At 38.2% G+C, this 19,761-nt stretch overlaps 1 protein-coding gene across 1 annotated transcript in view; it reads right to left on the bottom strand.

Annotated features, from left to right (window-relative positions):
- Positions 1-338: 338 nt before the first annotated feature.
- Positions 339-19,761, bottom strand: part of CP (ceruloplasmin) — a 60,079-nt gene continuing 40,656 nt past the window's right edge. Inside the window, exons 13-20 of the mRNA XM_075201896.1 lie at positions 18,397-18,601; positions 17,660-17,799; positions 13,877-14,005; positions 13,238-13,344; positions 10,207-10,426; positions 7,274-7,413; positions 3,683-3,839; positions 339-668 (exon numbers count right to left, since the gene is read on the bottom strand). Coding sequence (XP_075057997.1) covers positions 652-668; positions 3,683-3,839; positions 7,274-7,413; positions 10,207-10,426; positions 13,238-13,344; positions 13,877-14,005; positions 17,660-17,799; positions 18,397-18,601 — 1,115 coding nt within the window. The 3' untranslated portion in view covers positions 339-651. The remainder of the gene's footprint in view (positions 669-3,682; positions 3,840-7,273; positions 7,414-10,206; positions 10,427-13,237; positions 13,345-13,876; positions 14,006-17,659; positions 17,800-18,396; positions 18,602-19,761) is intronic.

Here is a 19,761-nt window from a genome sequence, read left to right as displayed (position 1 = left end):
GGATCCCTCCAAACAAAATTTCTTCTCATACACATCTTTACAGACTTTTTTTAAAGTGATTTACAATGTAAAAATTGGTTTACACACTGTTTCTGTGTAGCAATTTCATAGGTTTGTCATCTAATAACAGCCACACTCACAAGAAGTCAAAGGCAATAGGATATATCATTTTTACGTTATCATACATCACACATCAGTTTTACATTAAAGAGGCATGTATATTCCAAAGCAACATTTTCTCAATAAAGTAAATATGGAATTGAGGTGCTTATGAAGTCAGGTGGATACATGTTATCAACGAACTATTGTTATTAAAAATGCACCGGACCATAATAATGAACATCATTGTAATTTATTTTCAGAAGAAAAGTGTTATAATTGTTATTCAGTTGTTTGTACTAGTAATGTGAATAGCCAGGGGTTACCCAGCCTTTAATTTTCCACTTATTGAGAAATGAAAGTCCATCACTGTTTGTGAAGCTGTAAATATGTTGAACTATGTTCCTATGCATAATAAATTCTCCAGTAGTACAATAGTTGAATGTAATGTATTTAAGTGGCATTTTGTGTGATATGTTATTCAAAGTGGCTTAGGTTGTATCATCTCCAGCATACTTCAGTTGTCCAGAAGTAGGTTTATTAATTTTTTCTTTAAGATTTTTCTTCTTCTGTATAGGAAAAGAGGAATAATAATTAATTAAAAGCAGAATCTCAGAAAGAACTTTAGGTTTATGTAGTACTTAACTTCCAACAAGTCTAAGGAGTATATTTACTAAACTGCGGGTTTGAAAAAGTGGAGATGTTGCCTATAACAACCAATCAGATTATAGCTGTCATTTTGTAGAATGCACTAAATAAATGAAAGCCACAATCTGATTGGTTGCCATAGCCACATCTCCACTTTTTCAAACCCGCAGTTTAGTAAATCACAGTGTTCTTTTGAAGAGTTAGTTGATATATATATAAAAACAAGCATCAAGGGTTGGAAATTGTGCTTTTAGGGAGCATTCCATTTTAGAAGGGGCCCCAGGGGCTCCTTCCACTCACAAAATAACCTGATTTTTAAAGATGCCCTGAATGCCTGACTGGGTGTCTCCCATAGCTGGATTAAGGCTTTGGGGGGCCCGGGCACTTAAGACAGGGGGGCCCCTAAGATCTAAAATTAAGGGCATAGTGACACATCCTGCATTACATCACCTACAGCCCACAGTATGACACTTACAGCTCTCCCAGGTGGCTCGCTTAGATTGTCTGCATAAGAAAAATCATTGCTTCCACAAACTAAAATACTGTACATTAAAATAATCATCAAAACACCACATTAAAATGGGTATTGACACCACACATTAAAACTAGCAATGATATCACACATTAAAAATACCATTGATAACGTACACTAAAACTAGCAATGATACCGCACGCTAAAACTAGCAATGATACTGCACTTTAAAAATAAAATTTATAATGCACATTAAAACTAGCAGTGATACCGCAAATTAAAATACCATTGATAATGCATCATTGGGCATGGCCAGGTCCCCTTCCTACAGACAAAAAAACTGCATTGTTGTGTACACCATTGAACAATCACCAAAAATTGGGATTGTCCCACTAGAATCACAACATTTCACAGACTTTGCTGCTCTCTCCTACCTGTTCTTCTCACTTTCACCACCTGTGCTGCAGGTTTCTTTAGTTGCAGCTTGTCTGGATCCTGGAATGTTAGGGGCCCTATTTGGAAAAAAAAATGGGTACATTTAGAAAATTACAGCCACCCCCGGCGTTAAATCAGTACCACCCATGATTAATAATTAAGCCTTTCTCCAGCCCCAACATTAAAATAATAGTATTCACATTTAATAAATAAACCTATTTCCCTTCCTACAAACAGCCCCAGCAATAAATTAATAGTATTTGCATTTCAGAAATATACCTATTTCCCGCAACCGTCACTGCCATTAAATAATTCATAGGCACATTTAATAAAGGGACCTCATTCTCCCCAAACCACCCCATCTTAAATTAATTAACTGTCCCCACTATTGTGTCTCTCCCCCCCCTTTTTCCTCATGCTGTGTCTCTCACCCTTTTTTCTTATACTGTGCCTTTCTCCCCCTTTTTTCTCATGCTGTGCCTCTCCCCCTTTTTCCTTACTGTGCCTCTCTTCTCCCCCTTTTTCCTCCATACTGTGCCTCTCTTCTCCCCCTTTTTCCTCCATACTGTGCCTCTCTTCTCCCCCTTTTTCCTCCATAATGTGCCTCTTCTCCCCCTTTTTCCTCCATACTATGCCTCTCTTCTCCCCCTTTTTCCTCCACACTGTGCCTTTCTGCGTTATTCCCTTTTTTTTTTTTAACTTACCTTTCTTTTAGCTTCTTTTTTCTCTTCTGTCTTCTTGTTTCTTTCTTGGTCCTCCCCGCGCTGCTCCTCACTGAATGACAGGCATGACTTGATGACATCACGCCTGTCATTCAGTGTTGACAGTGCAGAGAGGAAGGTGGAGGAGGGACGCCAGCGCCGCGGTGAGGTGAGTAGTGTATCTTTTTATTTATTTTTTACTACCCGGCTCCCCCCACCAACGAAGTGAGCCCCGAACCCCCCCTCCCCGCCACCCGCCCCCCGCAGCCGCCGCTGGTGCCATTAAAAAAAAAAGAATAAAAAAAAAATCAGTAGAAGTTATGCGCGTGGCGGCCCCCCGGAGAGAGGGGGTCCGGGGCACGTGCCCCCTGTGCCCCCCCTTAATCCGGCTATGGTGTCTCCCTGTACTTTCACTGGGACACCCTGTGCACCAACCAGGCCAACTTCATATGGAAAGGACAATTTGATGTGCACAAATGCCACTATATTATAAATATTGTAATGTACCATAGTGACACAATAATTAAAGTAGTCCAGACGTCTCCTTACTAACATACCTTATGTAAGACATATATGAAGCTATACATATCAATATTATGGGAGGAAACACAGAAAAGTTAAAATATAAGTAATGGATGGTACTAAAGTGACAGGACTTGGAAGTTACTATTTCCAACATGTGCATTTCCATTTCAGTCCAAAACCCCAGAAATTATCATGCTGTGGGTTTGCACTGGGGCCTCTGAGGTGGGCAAGCTTCTATACCTAGGTATGTCCACATATTCCATGTTTACTAAACTAACCTATTTTAATGCGTTCCATGTTATTTTACCCAGACCAACATGTTTGCATAAAATTAAATAATAAGTGCTCACAAGATCTTTTACTTGATTTAAAGAGCCAGGTAAGCCATCCACAGATCTGCAGTTTAAGAGGTTTAGTTGACTTAAAGCTTTTATTTAAACAAAAAATAAAGTTCTCTTTTTAACTGATATGGAACACCCACGCCACATCTTCATTTATATCATGAATGTCAGGGGATCTCGGCAGCAGCAAGGTATACCTGGCCAAAATAGCCACCACAGAATTGGATGTGAGCATCTTCATTGGTTCATATCCATTCTCTGAGAAACCTCTTTGGCTAGGTACACCCCGTTGCTGCCAAGACCCCAGGCCTCACTAGCCCAAATATAGAGATGCAAAAGGGTTTCCATCTTTGTTAAAATAGCATTCAACTACCATATATTTGCAATGTGGCCCCCAAGGACATAGAGCCATGTCATGGAGATAACCCTTGTAACCGTGTGACAATAGGAGAATAACTTACTTTCCAGTACTGTATATAATGTCTCCATTCCAGAATGGATGTGGTCTGTCACATGACAATGTAGTAACCATGTTCCTGGGTTCTTTGCTATGAACTCAACAGTTTGAAAAGTACCAGGGAAAAGATCAAATACATCTGACTGATAAACGGAACCAGCCTGAGGAGCAGAAGACAAATGCTAAATTAGTGGGTAATAGGTACATGATTCATCCAGCACAACATGGGAAAACTGAATTGACATGAGAATTTCAGAGAAGCAAAACTACTTCCGACACTTCTGAACCTATATCTCCCTGTTCCTCTTTTATTCCCCCCCAAAAAAGGGTGGGTTAGATAGCAAATGCGAGAGTGGAGGAGTGATTGTTATCAGCAGTGAATCTCTAATGTCGTGAGGGAGGTTGGGGAGAGTGTAGGAAATAGTACAATGTTGTGGTTAAAAGAGGGTTAGCTCCGTAGTGAGTGGTCCAAGGCGACTAGGTCGCCTGAAACGTTGTTGGAGTATTGTGCAGTTTGGCTGTTATGCTTTCCATGCGACAAGTGGCCCACTGAATAATACTGAAAGAGAATGTGAGGAGGTGGTTTTCTAGTTTTCATAGACCTCCTTGTTGGTCACATGATGGCACATGAAGGAGAGTGCATGCCTGCTGAAAAGAGGAGCGTCCCAACGCTTCTCTGTTCACATCATATGTCAAGTAATTGTGATCACCATGGTAATTGCATGCTACTTAATCAACTGTAATAGCAGCTTGAATCAAAGCACTAACTAAAACCTCTAGTTTTAAAGAAATAGCTCATTTTTACAAGGGAATGTAATTTTGAGAGGAGTTGAGTAACATGTTGCATGGTTGCAAACTGTCCCTTATTTTCCAAGACAGTCACAGGATTTTTACATGTTGTCCCCGTAAATATACTTGATATTAATAAAGACAAGCTTCACAGTATTTGTTCTCTAGTTTTGTGTGTTGAAAGTAATAATCAGTTGTTACTCTTGTTACTGTTTATACTGTATAAATTAGCGTCTCTGGCTGGGATAATATAAAATACATTAGGAATATGTTTTTAACCTATCCAGTAGCTTTGTTGCGTTGTTGGGTCAAGTACACGATATCTAGGTTGATTCCTACATGGTATGTATAAATGTACCTAGATCGGTGTCCTTGGAAGTGTTGGGCAACCAATGAGTTAGACCATGTTTGTGTATACAATGTAATCTATCAGTTGCATAGTTGACAACTCGAAGACTTACCTTAATTTTAGGTGAAGCACGTTTTCCCCTATTATATAGACATTCGAAAGGTACAAAGAGCGGAATAGATTAAGCATTAAAATAGCTAGAAGTGAGATATCTAAGGTGTATATATGCAAGATATACTGTATTAGGTGTATATTTAGAGTGTCCTATTTTAAATTAATGCATTGCACCTATAATCTTATTTAAAATAATTACTGCCTTTTGCTCACATCTGATCATGAGTTTCTCTAACATTACTAGAATGCCTAATTTAGACATCTCCAACATATTTCACAGCACTAATTATCATTATTATTTGTACAGAGCTCAGTGAATGCAGTGAGGTTTGATTCTTGCTGGTAAAGACTATGTCCGACCAATGAAAAACAGTTGAGAATATCTGGTCTAAATGATTGGTAAACAATATTTTATGTAACCAAATGCTTCACAGATAATGCACACCGTTATAAACACGCTACATGTCTGAGCTAAAAACATAACATTCCTGTTTTTTTTAGTGATCGAGTTAAATCGAAAAAAAAAAGCAGCCTGCAAACACTGTACGATCAATAGAAATGCCCAAAGCATCTTTTCTGTTTGGCTGTAGTATACACCCAAACCTTCTTACTGCAAATTATGAAAAATACAGTTTAATCCCTGGTAGGCCGTCCTTAATTCTAACACTTGCCTGCAAATTCTACAGACAAGCCTGATTGTCTTCCTCTCCATCTTTGCCTATTGGCAATGTAGCCATCATCTTTGGGTGTATATTACACCCTACACTTATAGTTAAATATAAAAAAGCAGCCTGCAGACATTGTAAGATCAATAGAAATGCCCAAAGCATCTTTTCTGTTTGGCTGTAGTGTACACCCAAACCTTCTTAGTGCAAATTATGAAAAATACAGTTTAATCCCAGGTAGGCCGTCCTTAAGTCTAACACTTGCCTTCAAATTATATAGACAAGCCTGCTTATTTTCCTCTCCATCTTTGACTATTGGCATTGTAGCCATCGTCTTTGGGTGTATATTACACCCTACACTTATAGTTAAATAGAAAAAAAGCCAGCCTGCATAGACTGTACAATAAAATATAAATGGACACAGGCAGTTTGGTGTCTGTCTGCATCTGACCCCCTCCACTTGTAGCTAAATAGAAAAAAGCCAGCCTGCATAGACTGTACAATAAAATAGAAAGGGACAAAGGCAGTTTGGTGTCTGTCTGCATCTGACCCCCTCCACTTGTAGCTAAATAGAAAAAAAGCCAGCCTGCATAGACTGTACATTAAAATAGAAATGGACAAAGGCAGTTTGGTTTCTGTCTGTATCTGACACCCTCCACTTGTAGCCAAATAGAAAAAAAGCCAGCCTGCATAGACTATACAATAAAATAGAAATGGACAAAGGCAGTTTGTTGTCTGTCTGTGTATGACACCCCAAACACTTGTAGTGCAAATTCAGAATAATATAGTGCTGGTATCTAATAATTTCAGCACCAGAAAATGGCTTTTTTGGAACAGGGCAATATGTCACACCCCAAGCACTTATAGTGCAAATTCCAAAATATATACTGCTGGTATATTACTATTTCTGCAGGCAGAAAATAGTTTCTTGAGAAGGGAATATGACACCCCCAAATGATTGCAAAAATGCCTCCTCTATTCCTGCTCTAATAACTGCGCTCTTCCTGCTGTAATAAGTGCTGTAATAACTGTTCTCTCCCTGCTCTAATGCTGCGACCTAACTCTTCTCTCTCCCTCTGTCAAATGGCGCTGGATTGCTGTGGAGGCGGGTATTTATGTATTTGAAACATCGCGAGAACCGAGCTCCGAGATCCGACGACGTCACAATGACGTTTTGCCTCGATTTCAATTCCGAATAGGCGGGAGAGTACCGAGCCTGCTCTGCTCGGTACTCGGATACCTAAAGTTCGGGCGGGTTCGGTTCTCAGGGAGCCGAGCCCACCCATCTCTACTTTAATTACTCAAAATAAAATAGTCTATATAAATGTTTAAAAATTACACAATGAACAATTGTACGTACACTAAAAGGGACTTTTAGAACTGGCCCAAAATTGTTGTTTAAGGGTATAAAAAGGTTTGACAGCATTATTGATCTAGTTTTGCAAATCTTTGCAAAAGTCAAAACACTAGAGATTTGCTTAAATCTACTTACAGTGCAATGTACTAGTTGCTTGAATCCAGTTAGCAACCAAATATGACTTCAATAGTACACTTTACAACTATAGCAAAATCGAAAGAGACCCCAGTCATGAGTGGAGAAATGTATTTGAGGTGTGTAATATAGTAATCAGCATTACTTATTTTCTTACATGGAAATACCAAGCCCAAAAATAGTTACCATATATTTAAAACTGTGTGCATGGAAATGCACAGTGTGTATATCCACTTCATTCCCCAGGCCAATGAGATGCCACTTTACACGATCTCCAACGTGCATAGTAAGGCCATGTAAGTTGGAATACAGTTTTCCATTGATACCTGAAATGAAAACCATTATCCACATTGATAACAAAATAATCTCTGACAGCAGGTCAATACTAAAGTCTACCATTACCCAACATGCTATGAAGGCAGTCATAGTATGAGCTGAACAAATATTCAGCCTGTTATAGTTTATTAGGAACTAGTGACATCATTAAGACATGAGGCACAAATTCCTGGAGAAGTGATAAGATCATTCAACCTGAAAAAAAGTGCATGCAGAGGAATTAATTTAATGAAACCAATTAAATTTCTCAGACAAATTAGAATTTCCAATTTCTATTTTTCGCCAGAAGATGTGTAAAATATAATGATTCATGAGCACCATTTAAACAGGTAGGGCCTGATTCATTAAGGAAAGTTAAGCAAAAAACTGAGTAAGTTTTCTTACTCAAGTTTTCTGGACAAAATCATGTTGCAATGCAAGGGGTGCTAAGGAGTTTATTATTTTGCACATAAGCAAAATACTGGCTGTTTTTTCATGTAGCACACACATACTTGATAGTTTATTTGTACACCGAAATTTAGCGTTGATCTAGGACATGCCCTACCCCAACTATAAATCTGCCATCACCTTTTAAATATATGCAACATATTTTACCTTACTTGCTTACTTTTGCTTTGCTTTCCTCAATGAATCAGGTCCATAGACAGAGAATTGGCCACTCAAACTACTGGTAAATGACATTAGCATTGATGTTGGATGTTCCAAGGAAGTGTAAAATGTGGTATAGGAAATACCGCCGGCCTGAACCCTTCAGTCTACTGTATGGAACATTGACCAATGTACTTGTGAATAAACTATTGGGGGTCTTGCTCCAACAATTTGTATTGGTCATGCATAGAGATGAATGAAATTGTAGTAGCAAAACACACAAAATTTTGTAGTCAGATAAGTAACAAGGCAAATATTTAGCAGAATGGCTTTGAAAGTTTCTCTCGTCTTTAGCATGGAATAAGTCTGTAGTGGGACAATTACATTTTTAAGTTTACTTTATTGATCTTTACAGAGTATCTCATAATTTGACCAGTAGGAACCCCAAAACTACATTTATAGTCAGCATTCCTCATAATCTGAACTACTTAGGAGAACTCTGGTCTGTGACCAGTTGCACTTATTTTTATTTACTTATTTAAAGTTATCGTAACATTTAAATTATAAACCAGGACACCCAAATGACCTGAAGATTTCTAACAATACACAATTAACTCTTCACCTGTTTATGAAAAGAACAATGATATGACCTTGTGGCAGGGCGGAGAACTGCCAGATTGAGAAAGGGGTTAATTTATACCCCATTCACACTGCCTCAAAAACCCAGATTTTTGCCAGGGCAAGCCCCAACGACCCGGGTTGAAGCTCAGTGTGAATGGGTCAAGGGTTAAATCCCGATTCGGAGGACCGGGGAATTAGACCCTGGTCTTTTGGAAGGTTATTCCCGGGTAGCCTCCAGCATGGTTGGCGAGACCCGGGTTGAAAAACCTGGGTCTCACCAACAAGTGTAAAAAAGTAAAAAAAAATTAAAAAATTAATTAAATGAAAATGCAATAAAAAAAAAAAGAATTAAAAAATGTCCACTAACCATTAGTATTTTCTCCACGCTGACTGTCCGGCAGGTACATGAATAAATTACGTTATTCCTAATGGCCGGGCTGAAAATGATGCTTTAATAGCGGCAATAGGGGAACCCACCGCCTGTATAATATAATCCAGGTGTAGGGTCCATCTACCTACTGTATTCTAAGAGAAAGGAGAGTAATGAGATAGCTCTCTCTGTGTCTGGCTAATACTATGGGCCTGAGTCAATAAGGAGAGCAAAGCAAAAAAAGGAGTAACTTTGCCAACTAGTTTTGGGTAAAACCATGATGAATTGGAGGGGAGGTAAATTTAAAATGTGAAGACAGATTTATAGTTGGGGTAGGGCATGTCCTAGATCAACATTAAATTTCAGTGTAAAAATAAATCTATCAAGTATTTGTGTGCTATATGACAAAGCAGTCAGTATTTTCCTTAAGTGCAAAATAATAAAGTAATTTGCACCCCTTGCATTGTAACATGGTTTGTCCAGGAGCAAAGTTACCATATTTTTTTGCTTTGTTCTCCTTAATGAGTCAGGCTCTACATGCATTATACCTAACCCTCTCTACTCCTGTGTTGCTGTGTTTGCTGGTCCTGAACTTGGACATAATATAACTGGTGTTGAAATATAGAGTCCTGATCCCACCCCCATTGCTCACAGACCCTATTTCACTTTAGCCTGTTAATGGGGGCATGAAGAGCTTGAATAATGGGAAAATAACAACTGTGAGCTAAAGATCTGAAGAACGGGCCTGTTCTGGAAAAAACCTGGATACATGGGAGCCTTCTGCTTACATGCACCACTGGTTTCATAAAGAAAGCTGGATACTTATCATTGTTGTGTTGAACCAGAATGTAGTAATTGTGGTCAACGAATCACTGGTCATCAATAGGATTCACATCTCTTGAATGTAAGCTCTCATAAGTAGGGTCCTCTCTACCCTATGTCTCATGCCTGTCCACCTCGTATGACCCTCAAGTCATTTCTTAAGCTGGATTTTGTACCTGTATTCATGTTAGCTGTAATTGCTAGCTCATGACTATCCATGTATGTGTTATTAGTTGTATGCATTTGTCTGTTAGTATGTTTATTATATTCATGTATGTCATATCTGTAAGATGATTGTCCGGCGCTACGGAATCTGTGTCACCCTAAACAATGATGATGATTGTAATATACAAGTGACATTAAAAGCAAATTAAAAATATACCGTGCATCATATTGCTTTCCATAAATTCTTCATTGTCTTTTTTCACTTCCTCTGGATAATTGGAATATGTTCTGATATTTTCATCTAGGTACCAGGATTCATTCTCATCAAAAATCATAAAAAGAAGAGCGAATCTCAAGACTGATACATTGGGTAAGAAAATGCTTAAAAGGTTGGTCTTGCAGACAACAAGGGGTCCAATCAACCCACTGAATGTGTCCTGAGGAAAAAATACAATGGTTTCAACACATTTTCCTTTATACAGTATATTGCATCATCTCATAATAGGAGAAATGGTTCTAGGTACCAATTAAACTATCCCATTGCCCTGTAAAAGGACAATCATAGGGAATGAGTAGACCATTTGGCTAAACAATGTATCAGTAATCTGTGATTGGATCAGTCAGGTTTTGTAAAACAGTTGCACAGCATCCGCGGCCAACACATAGTGCGTCAGCCACCTTGTGGGATGGTTGTTTAGTGATGTCCCTAGTTTCTAGGTAAATAGTAGCCTTCATTTACATGAATATTGGTTTGGCCAAAAAATTTAATGCTTCCACTCTATATGCAGATGATAGGTACACTTTAAGCAAATCAGTTATTCCAATCTCCTGTTGCCATTTAAATTCCTAAGTCATCATTTTTTTTGTCCACTTGGTAGAAAGAAGCTGTGTTGATTCCTAATAATCTAATAAGATATAAGAAATTTAAAATGAACCATATTAGACTAAGTGTAATTGTTTAGACCATACAAATTTGCAATACTACTACAGAATAAAAACTGGTACAAAACCGTTCACCCATCTCCGCTACATAGAGTCCAACATCCAAAAATAAAAATATCGTAACAACTTCCCAGCCCCAATACACCCAGGATCAGTCATACTATGCCTCATATAACCATGGGCATGCCCCCTTTTATTCAGCATATATAGTACTATAGAGTATGCTTTAGATTTTACATTCTCTACACAAAGGTATAGAATGTTGACATTCTATGCAAATATTTGATTTGATGTTCTATGCTGGTAGACATACACAGGATAAAAAAAACTGTTAAGATGATGAAGCAAAGACTAACCTGCTACCCCTGTAATTCTGCCATCATAGGCCAGGGCTTTAAGACTTTTCCACAAATCCATTGCTAGTGTTTGCATGATGCTATCACAGAGTATTTATTAGCCTGAGGATTTATCAATGTAGAGTGATATTTCTAAATGATTATGATATCTGTAATACTTGGAATTTATAGTGTCATGCGCTAGGCTGCCAAGAGGAGTTTCGGGCATGGTCACACCAGGTTAGTGACTCCGACTACACAGGCAGACAAGGACCTCCAGGCCCCAGTACTTTGTATTTACTCCCTCCACCCCTCTTGGCACCCCTGATCATGAGGATGGTACAGCAGAGGTTACACCTTGAGAGTACACATGCCGATGATGAACCATAATGGAGCCTTGATATCTAGATACACTCCTGGGAGATGTTATGATCCAGAGATGAACTAAGGGGTGTTATATTTTCATCTCAGCATTTAAAAACTGCTTAATAAAATTGTAATAAAAGTAAAAATATAGTGGTATAAATTTCTGCATATATGTATGAGCCATACACCACTTACTTTGCTTGTGCACTTATAACGAATTGTCCGTTCACTTATTTGTACATTTTGCCAATTCTAAAAAGTGTTTTTTTTTGTATTTTTTTAATTGATGTTTGTATAGGAAACCCATGGTAGGTCTGCACCTGATCCGACTGGAGGGCAATCGCCTGGTAGGTCTTGTTTACCTTCTAGTCGAACCTCAATTAAGAAGCAGGGTTCCAGGCACATTCCCCCAATGTCAAAAAAAAGCCCTAAAAGCACCACTTGTAATAAAGGCAATCCAAATGTTCTCTAACTTATCATTAGTTTAGGCTGTAAATAAGGATAAACCAAGCAATATTTTTGGAAAAGACAGAAAAGTTTGATTTAATGAAAGACTAGTTCTAAAGTGATAGGGAGGTTGGACTTTAATGTGACATTTACACTTCTGCAGGTGCTTCTTCCGAATCTTCTACCTCCTCTAAGAGCACTTCTACTTTGCAGAAGTGTCTCCTAAGGAAGTGGAGTAGGCGTCAACCTTGATATGTGTGGGGCAAACAATCTGAGGACACTAGTATAAAACCACATTGATTTGCAGTACACATCCCGTTCATAAGTGAGGTACACTGTATGCAGCTAACAGTTAAATGTACATACAAAAGAAAAAAGCAAACAAACATGGAGTTGGAAGAAAAATGTTGCCACCATGATCCAGAAATGATTACCAAAAATCCAGTACACTCAGATTGTATACTAAACAGATCCAAAGAGATTACACTGGGAAGTAGCTGCACATGTTGCCCTACTATTTAAGAGCTTGACACACATGTCCAAGTGGTCACTGGCCAAGCTGATGCAGCTAATCACTGTTTTATGACCCTTTGTGCCATCCCTCAGGTAGGTGCCAGCATAAGGAGAGTTAACTGAGTATATTTCATGCTGCAGATATTTGTACGTGTTTTTCCAGTTGGCTCTGAGGTTTGATTTAGCACTTCTGAGCTTGGCAGGTGTCCTGAAGTGGGGTATGCCTAGAAATGGAGCTATAAGAGGAACTGGTATAAAAGTTGCACATTTTAGTAACAGAGGTAGAGAACTGATTCCACTGATTAAGTCAAGGTTAGTTATCCATGTGAGGTGGGAATGGCAGAAGGAAAACAACAGTATTAACAGAATTTCAAGTGACAAGCTAAGTTGTTTCCTTTTCATTAAACTTTTTATGGTTTACATATATGTGAGTGTAAGTTACCTTTTTAATTACAGTACTGCAAATATTCAATATTCCTTTCTAAATGTCACACAACAAATTTAGGTCAGTAAGCCCCTGGTTAATGGAATAAAGCTGGCAAGTGATCAATGTGTCTGCTTTTAACAAGTCATCTCAAATCAGGATAAAAAATTGAGATTATAACACTTGGGTTAGATATACGAAAAAAAAAAATACAGACTAACCTTAATTTGATCCACCGTGGAGTAATAAGCCCAAGTCAAACAATCTGATTCTTGCCTTTGAGGCCCGGATCGTCTGGGAACTTTCCATATGTACGTTTCTATCTGTCCTGTAATCAATGTAAATAGTTAATGGGGATCATCATCATCACCATTTATTTATATAGCGCCACTGATTCCGCAGCGCTGTACAGAGAACTCATTCACATCAGTCCCTGCCCCATTGGAGCTTACAGTCTAAATTCCTTAACATACACACACAGATGACAGAGAGAGATAGACAGAGTAGGGTCAATTTGATAACAGCCAATTAGCCTACTAGTATGTTTTTAGAGTGTGGGAGGAAACCAGAGCCCCCGGAGGAAACCCACACAAACACAGGGAGAACATACAAACTCCACACAGATGAGGCCATGGTGGGGAATTGAACTCATGACCCCAGCGCTGTGAGGCAGAAGTGCTAACCACTGAGCCACCGTGCTGGGGATGTAATAAACTCATTATGCAAAAGAGAGGCACATTACAATTTATATGACTTAGCAAATAAATGTATTATATGTAGTTACACACTATATGCAAAAGGAAAATCAATAACTAAACTTCTATTACTAATAAAAATAATGTGTTTGAAAATGAACTTACCAGGCTGAGCTGGCTTTACTTCATTATTTTCTGGTACAATACCATGCGCATAAATTGAATATGGTCTACTTGCCTTGTTCATAAATATTATTTTAATCTTGTCACCCGTATTTGCTGTTATGAGTGGACCTGTTAAATATAGGATAATTTTCTTCTTAATAGTTGAATGTAGAAGCTTGTATTGATCTTTGATAACATGTTTCTTTCAGGCATTCCAATAAATTGTCTGTATTTTATAGAATTCAGGATTCTCAGTGACTTCTTTTGCTTTTCTTTCATTCATTTCCCTTTCGCCTAATCTTTCATTCTTATCATATATGCAACCCCTGGATTCAGGGGTGTAGGAACTGGGGAGGGGGCGGGGGGGGGGGCAGAGGGAGCAGTTGTCCCTCATGATTTTTGTTGGGTGGGCAAAGACTCTGTTTTGTCTCCCACGATCTTCTACACAAAAGCCTTCATGATATTTTCTTAAGTCATTATATCTGTTCTAAACTTGTGAAACTTTTTTTACATTTTAGATTGTCTTAATGTAACTGCCAAATGTTCTTTAATATAGATAGCCTTAGTATAGATTTAATACAGATTGATTGATTTGTTTATTTAAATTTTTTTTCAAGTGTTCTGTTCATAAACATTTAATAAATAACCTGTATTGATGATGAACAACTATTCACTTTATATTTGCTATGAATTTTGTGTGGTGCATCCAGTAAAAAACATGAGATATAGCAAATTAAATTTATAGCACATACCATAAACAGTGAGGCAGTGTAAAAATACTCCCAATCAAATGAGATTATGCGGTCAACAAAATCTGAATAACAACTAGGTTAAAGACTATGAAAAAAAATATTTTTTTAAGATGAACAATTGAAATTATATATCTTTCTAACAGCTATTATACTAATTGGTAGTTAATATTATAATTTTTTTTATTTAATAACATATACATACAGTTTTATAGTAAATTAAAGAATGAAATTGGGGTTGGCCAATCCTTGAAACACTGACAAAAATTATCATAGATTGGGAGTCACTGTTACAACTGTTGTGAAACGAGACACCAAATGCGAGAAGAAGGGGCTCCAAGTCCTATAGTAATCCTTGGCCTTTTTTCCCCCCATGAAAATTTTCGTTCCTACGCCCCTGCTGGGCTCCATAGTAAAACTGAGGGTGTTTGGGGGGAATTCATGTCCATCCAGGGGCGGGCTGGACCGGGGGGCAGCGGGCCCCTGCCCCCCAAAACATCTAATGGCTCAGTCTAATGGCTGTTTGGGCCATTAGCTAAATATTACCGGCGGCCGCATCGCGTGTCATGTGATGCAGCCGCCTGTGCGCCCCCTGGGCTGATACCTGCCAGCTCGCGCCTGTATCCATCCCCTCTGTAAACCTCCCACTGGCACATGTGCTGTTAAGCCCTAGTTTGACTTTCAGTTTTGGCATTGCCCCGTCACCTCTAGGCATCATACCCTCATTGTAAGGACAGTTCTGTACATAGAGTTTGTTCCATTCATCTCACATATCACATTTCCATCCATATGCATGCCCTGGACAAATCACCCCTCACTGAAGTTACATAACAAAAGGGACACATTATGGGTATGCCATGTGATCATTGCTTTCTACTATGACTCCAATAGGTTGGATTATACTTCACACAAACATTTTTTAAAGTACTACTTTCAGAGCAAATTCAAAAACAAGAATGGTTTCATGACAAAAGATTGTATAATTTGCTAGAATACCAGCATGAAAATCATAGAAATAAGTTGCTATGAATTTATGTAGCCATGCATATAAAAAAAAAGTATCTTTTTTTTTTTACATGTAATTCAAGCACTGTACATACTGTCATTGATTTATACCTATGGATTCAAGATACTTATAATAAGTTTTTTTTCATTCGCTACTAAAATGTCAGTTTTGTGGTTCTTTAGTACAATGCAACCCATATTAGTCGCAGCCGGGTCAAAGTAACCACTTAAAGCCAACAGCTGCCAGGAACTTTGAATCATCCTCATTATGATAAATCTTTATATTTTCAAAACTAAAAAACCCTATTGCACACCACAAAATCAAGAACGTCATACATGGACAATCTTCAAGCTTTCTTAATCACTTAAATATCTTGTTCTGCAAAATAAAATCTCATTTTTATGACATGGGAACATACACTGGCAGCACATTGTGCCAGTGCGGCATTGGTGAGGAAGGCTCCTGCCCACGGAAGTTCATATATCATCAGTTTAGATCAAGTTTATATAACTTTTAAATTAATTCATATAAGTTTATTCTTATTTATTTGTATTTCTAAATAAGTATTTTTACCCAATGTTAATGGTTATATTAAAAGTTACAAATAAATACACGCATACTGTGATTTTCCTGATTACTATTACATGAATTGGCTACTGTCAACAAGGGGTTAAGGAAATATACTTAGTCAATTAAACAATTTATATATACCCTTAATGCTGGGACTTGCAACTTGGAGCAATGTCTATGTGCAAATGGCAGAGGAAGACTACCTCAACCCTTAAACTATGCTACACTATGGCGATCCTCTATTTTTATACATTGTATCCATATATCGGACCCGATTCATTAAGGCAAGGAAAACCAACGTAATGTGCGTTGTTTTTTTTTAAAAAAAGGCACATAATTTAGTTATACCCACGTCTGTATTCAACTACCCTTATTCAACGTCTCTTGTTGAATACGGGTATAGGTACGCTCTGTATATGCGGCACTTACCGTATTGAAACAGACACAATACACAGCAGTATAAGCACAATATATATGTGGGGGAAAAAGTCCCAGCATAACGCACAGAAAAAAAAGTATTCAGTTATTGTCAGCTGTTAATAATAGTCATTACAGAATAAACATATTTTATTTTTTTCCCAAAAAATTTCTCCATGAAGTACATATATCATTATGTTATTAAAGTCTACTGTAGATAAATGTATTTTTACAGTTGTTCTTGATTGCAAACACATGTTCTAGCATACATATGCGACCGTCATCACTATCACTCTGCACTTACACCTGTCCTGTAGCTGGTGCAAGGGATACGATTGAAAAACATGTACCTTAGAGATGCCCAAAGCATAAATCAGACACTGCTGCGTCAGCTCAACCTTGGCACGCCCTTACTGCACATAGACTATGTGCATATACCGCTTCCCCTTCCCGTTCCGCCCTTCAAATCGTAGTCTGTCCGTAGTGCCATTTACGTGCGAATGTGAATTGTGTTCTATGGCTTATGTTTCATTTTTGCGGATGCACATTGTGAAAAAATTGCCATGAAATTCCTATCCTGTCTGGTAAAATAGTTATTCAATTCACAAATAAAATTAGATGATCTTACTGATGCATTTGTTCTACTGTTTGGTAATTATTCCCGATTTTAGGAGTGGCTCCTACAAGCAAGTTATTTTTTGTTATCTCCTAAATTGAAACTTCTGTATCTTAAAAAATAGTGTACCGCCTACTAAAATTAGAATTATATTATAGGTTACTGAAGAACCATGTGACCATATAAAGAGACAAAACCACCATTAAGGCTTTTATAAAGGTCACAGAGTTGCACACACTAAGAAAAGCTTTCAATGTTATTACTTGCGAACTGTGCTTCTCTTATCCATGTCTCTATACCCAATTAGCAAGTCACAACCAGTTTCAGCATAGATATCACTGGATTTAAACCTAGCAGAACCGGATAAGGCACAGCATACCTGGATATGAGAATCAACTCATTTAAATATCTTGCTGATTACCTACCTAGAATACCCAAATGCTCTTGGTCTTTTGTTCTTGCCTTGCGTTCTGTAAAGGTGTTGTCTGAATATTCCCGGTATACAGCCTTTCTATATTTTGAACCAATGGATGTTCGGCTTTTATTTAAAAATACGTCTCCAGGGCTTAGGGGAAATAAAGGAAAGATTATTATAATACAACATTGGCCCAAAACAAATAACTGTAGATAATCATTTAAATGTCTATTGGACCTAGCAGAAAATGCACTTGGATCTGACAATGTGTGCAGTCACTAGCCACCTGCAGTAATTGGTTTCCTATGTGATCCAGTCTCATTTCTGAACAACATAGAATTCACCTTTATACACCACAATGCAGAATTTATAGACACATTCAGCATCTCTGCTCTACTTGTTCACTAATTCAGTAGAATGCAGAATTTATAAATACAGTGCAGAATACCATTCAGTGGAATGATGAAGCAAAAGAGCACTTCGAACATTGTATCACTGAAACTTACGGCCTCTGGAAAACAGTTAGTTCCACGTATTTCAATTTGTGTTCAATTCTGCAGAAACCTCACTCATATCTACCAAGTACATGTACTTTGCACTTTAATTTGTTGTTTATTAGAGGATAGGTTACAAAGCCTTTTTGTTGTCAAACATTTTAAGTATAAATTATCAACTAATATTTTTTGTCTGTTTTTTGGGTAAACAGAGCACATATATAGATAACTGGCATATTATTAGCATCATTACCTGACATCATGGTAGGAGTGTCTCTCATGCTCCCAGGAGCGGCTTGGAGAATAGTCCCATTCTAATTCTTCAGCTGCAATGTAATAGGTGCGTGTATGGGAAAACTCAAAGCCAGGCTTCTGCTTAGTACATGAATTAACTCTGTATTTCTGTCTCATTCCTCCTGTGTAATGGTCTGTGGTCATACACTCCACATCAAAGACACCTGAGAAAAAAAATTAAAGTTTATATTCAACGTGAGTTACATGTTTATTCTAAAATGATTAAATATAAAAACACTTGTATACCTGTGTTTATTCATCCCCTACTTTCTCACGTCATTGTATGTTGATGAAATTATTTCTTTCTGCAACAGCAGCTTAATGTTCCAAACAAACAAATCCCTCCAGTAGTGATAGTTCCGCCATGGTCTGCACCTACTGTCATGAGAGAGCAAGCGCTGGGAACCGCATGCTCAGGAGAGCAGATCAGGAGCCGCAGGAGGACAAACTGCTTTGCCACTGCCCAAACCCAAGTTTTGCTATGATGCCTGGCAATGTAGTGTTCAAGCACAATAATAAATACATACATTTCTCATGTACAGATGTCACCCTTTTTCAGGGGCACAGTATGGCACAAATCATCCCCATTACCTCCTGCAAGCTCTGTCTCAACAACATTATAAGAGACAGTGTGAACTGAGGTATTGGTTCAGGCTGACATTCACTGTAGGGGTCAACGCAGGTAATGTGTTTCATGCTGTGATCCCCCTACAAATAATGATATCACTTCATTGATTAGTGGAGAGGCAGAAAAAACAAGGGGGACTCAGGTAAGAATCTTGTCTATTCTGCCCCTAGAATAGCTCCATCTGAGTTAAGAATCTCCCCTCGTCTTCTTATCAAAAGAATGGTCCGCGACTTGGTTTGTTGCAGCCTCTCCTAACAACAATTAACATTGCCACTTTATAGCCAAAGGTACTCAACACAAACTAAATGCAACAGTGATCCCTACACATTATAATAGACCAATGGCCACACTTGAAAGCATAATAACCCACCACATACAATAAATAATAGCCGCTATCAAACTCTGTTATTATTGGTTGTTGGAAGCTTACCTTCCTACTTTTGTTTCTGTGTTTGAAGGACAGTCCAAATTTGGGGCAGATTTAGTTGTGTGGCTCACCTGGATTAGGGTGTGTTAGGTTTGAGTGAATGCATGAATCAAGGACATTGCCCTAGCACTGAAGGAGTTTAAAAGATGGTGACCCTCTCCTCTGAACCAAAGTGTCTGTCCCAGGTCACTATCCCACTTGTGCTCATCAGATGAACCTTTTGAGAGGTAGAAATGCCTTTTCTACAGATACTGGTGGAACTAACTTCT

This window comes from Mixophyes fleayi, chromosome 3 (genome assembly GCF_038048845.1).
Source record: "Mixophyes fleayi isolate aMixFle1 chromosome 3, aMixFle1.hap1, whole genome shotgun sequence".
NCBI classification, from domain to species: domain Eukaryota; kingdom Metazoa; phylum Chordata; class Amphibia; order Anura; family Limnodynastidae; genus Mixophyes; species Mixophyes fleayi.
Note: the sequence above shows the minus strand (reverse complement) of the source record. Positions and strands in the feature narration are given on the sequence as shown.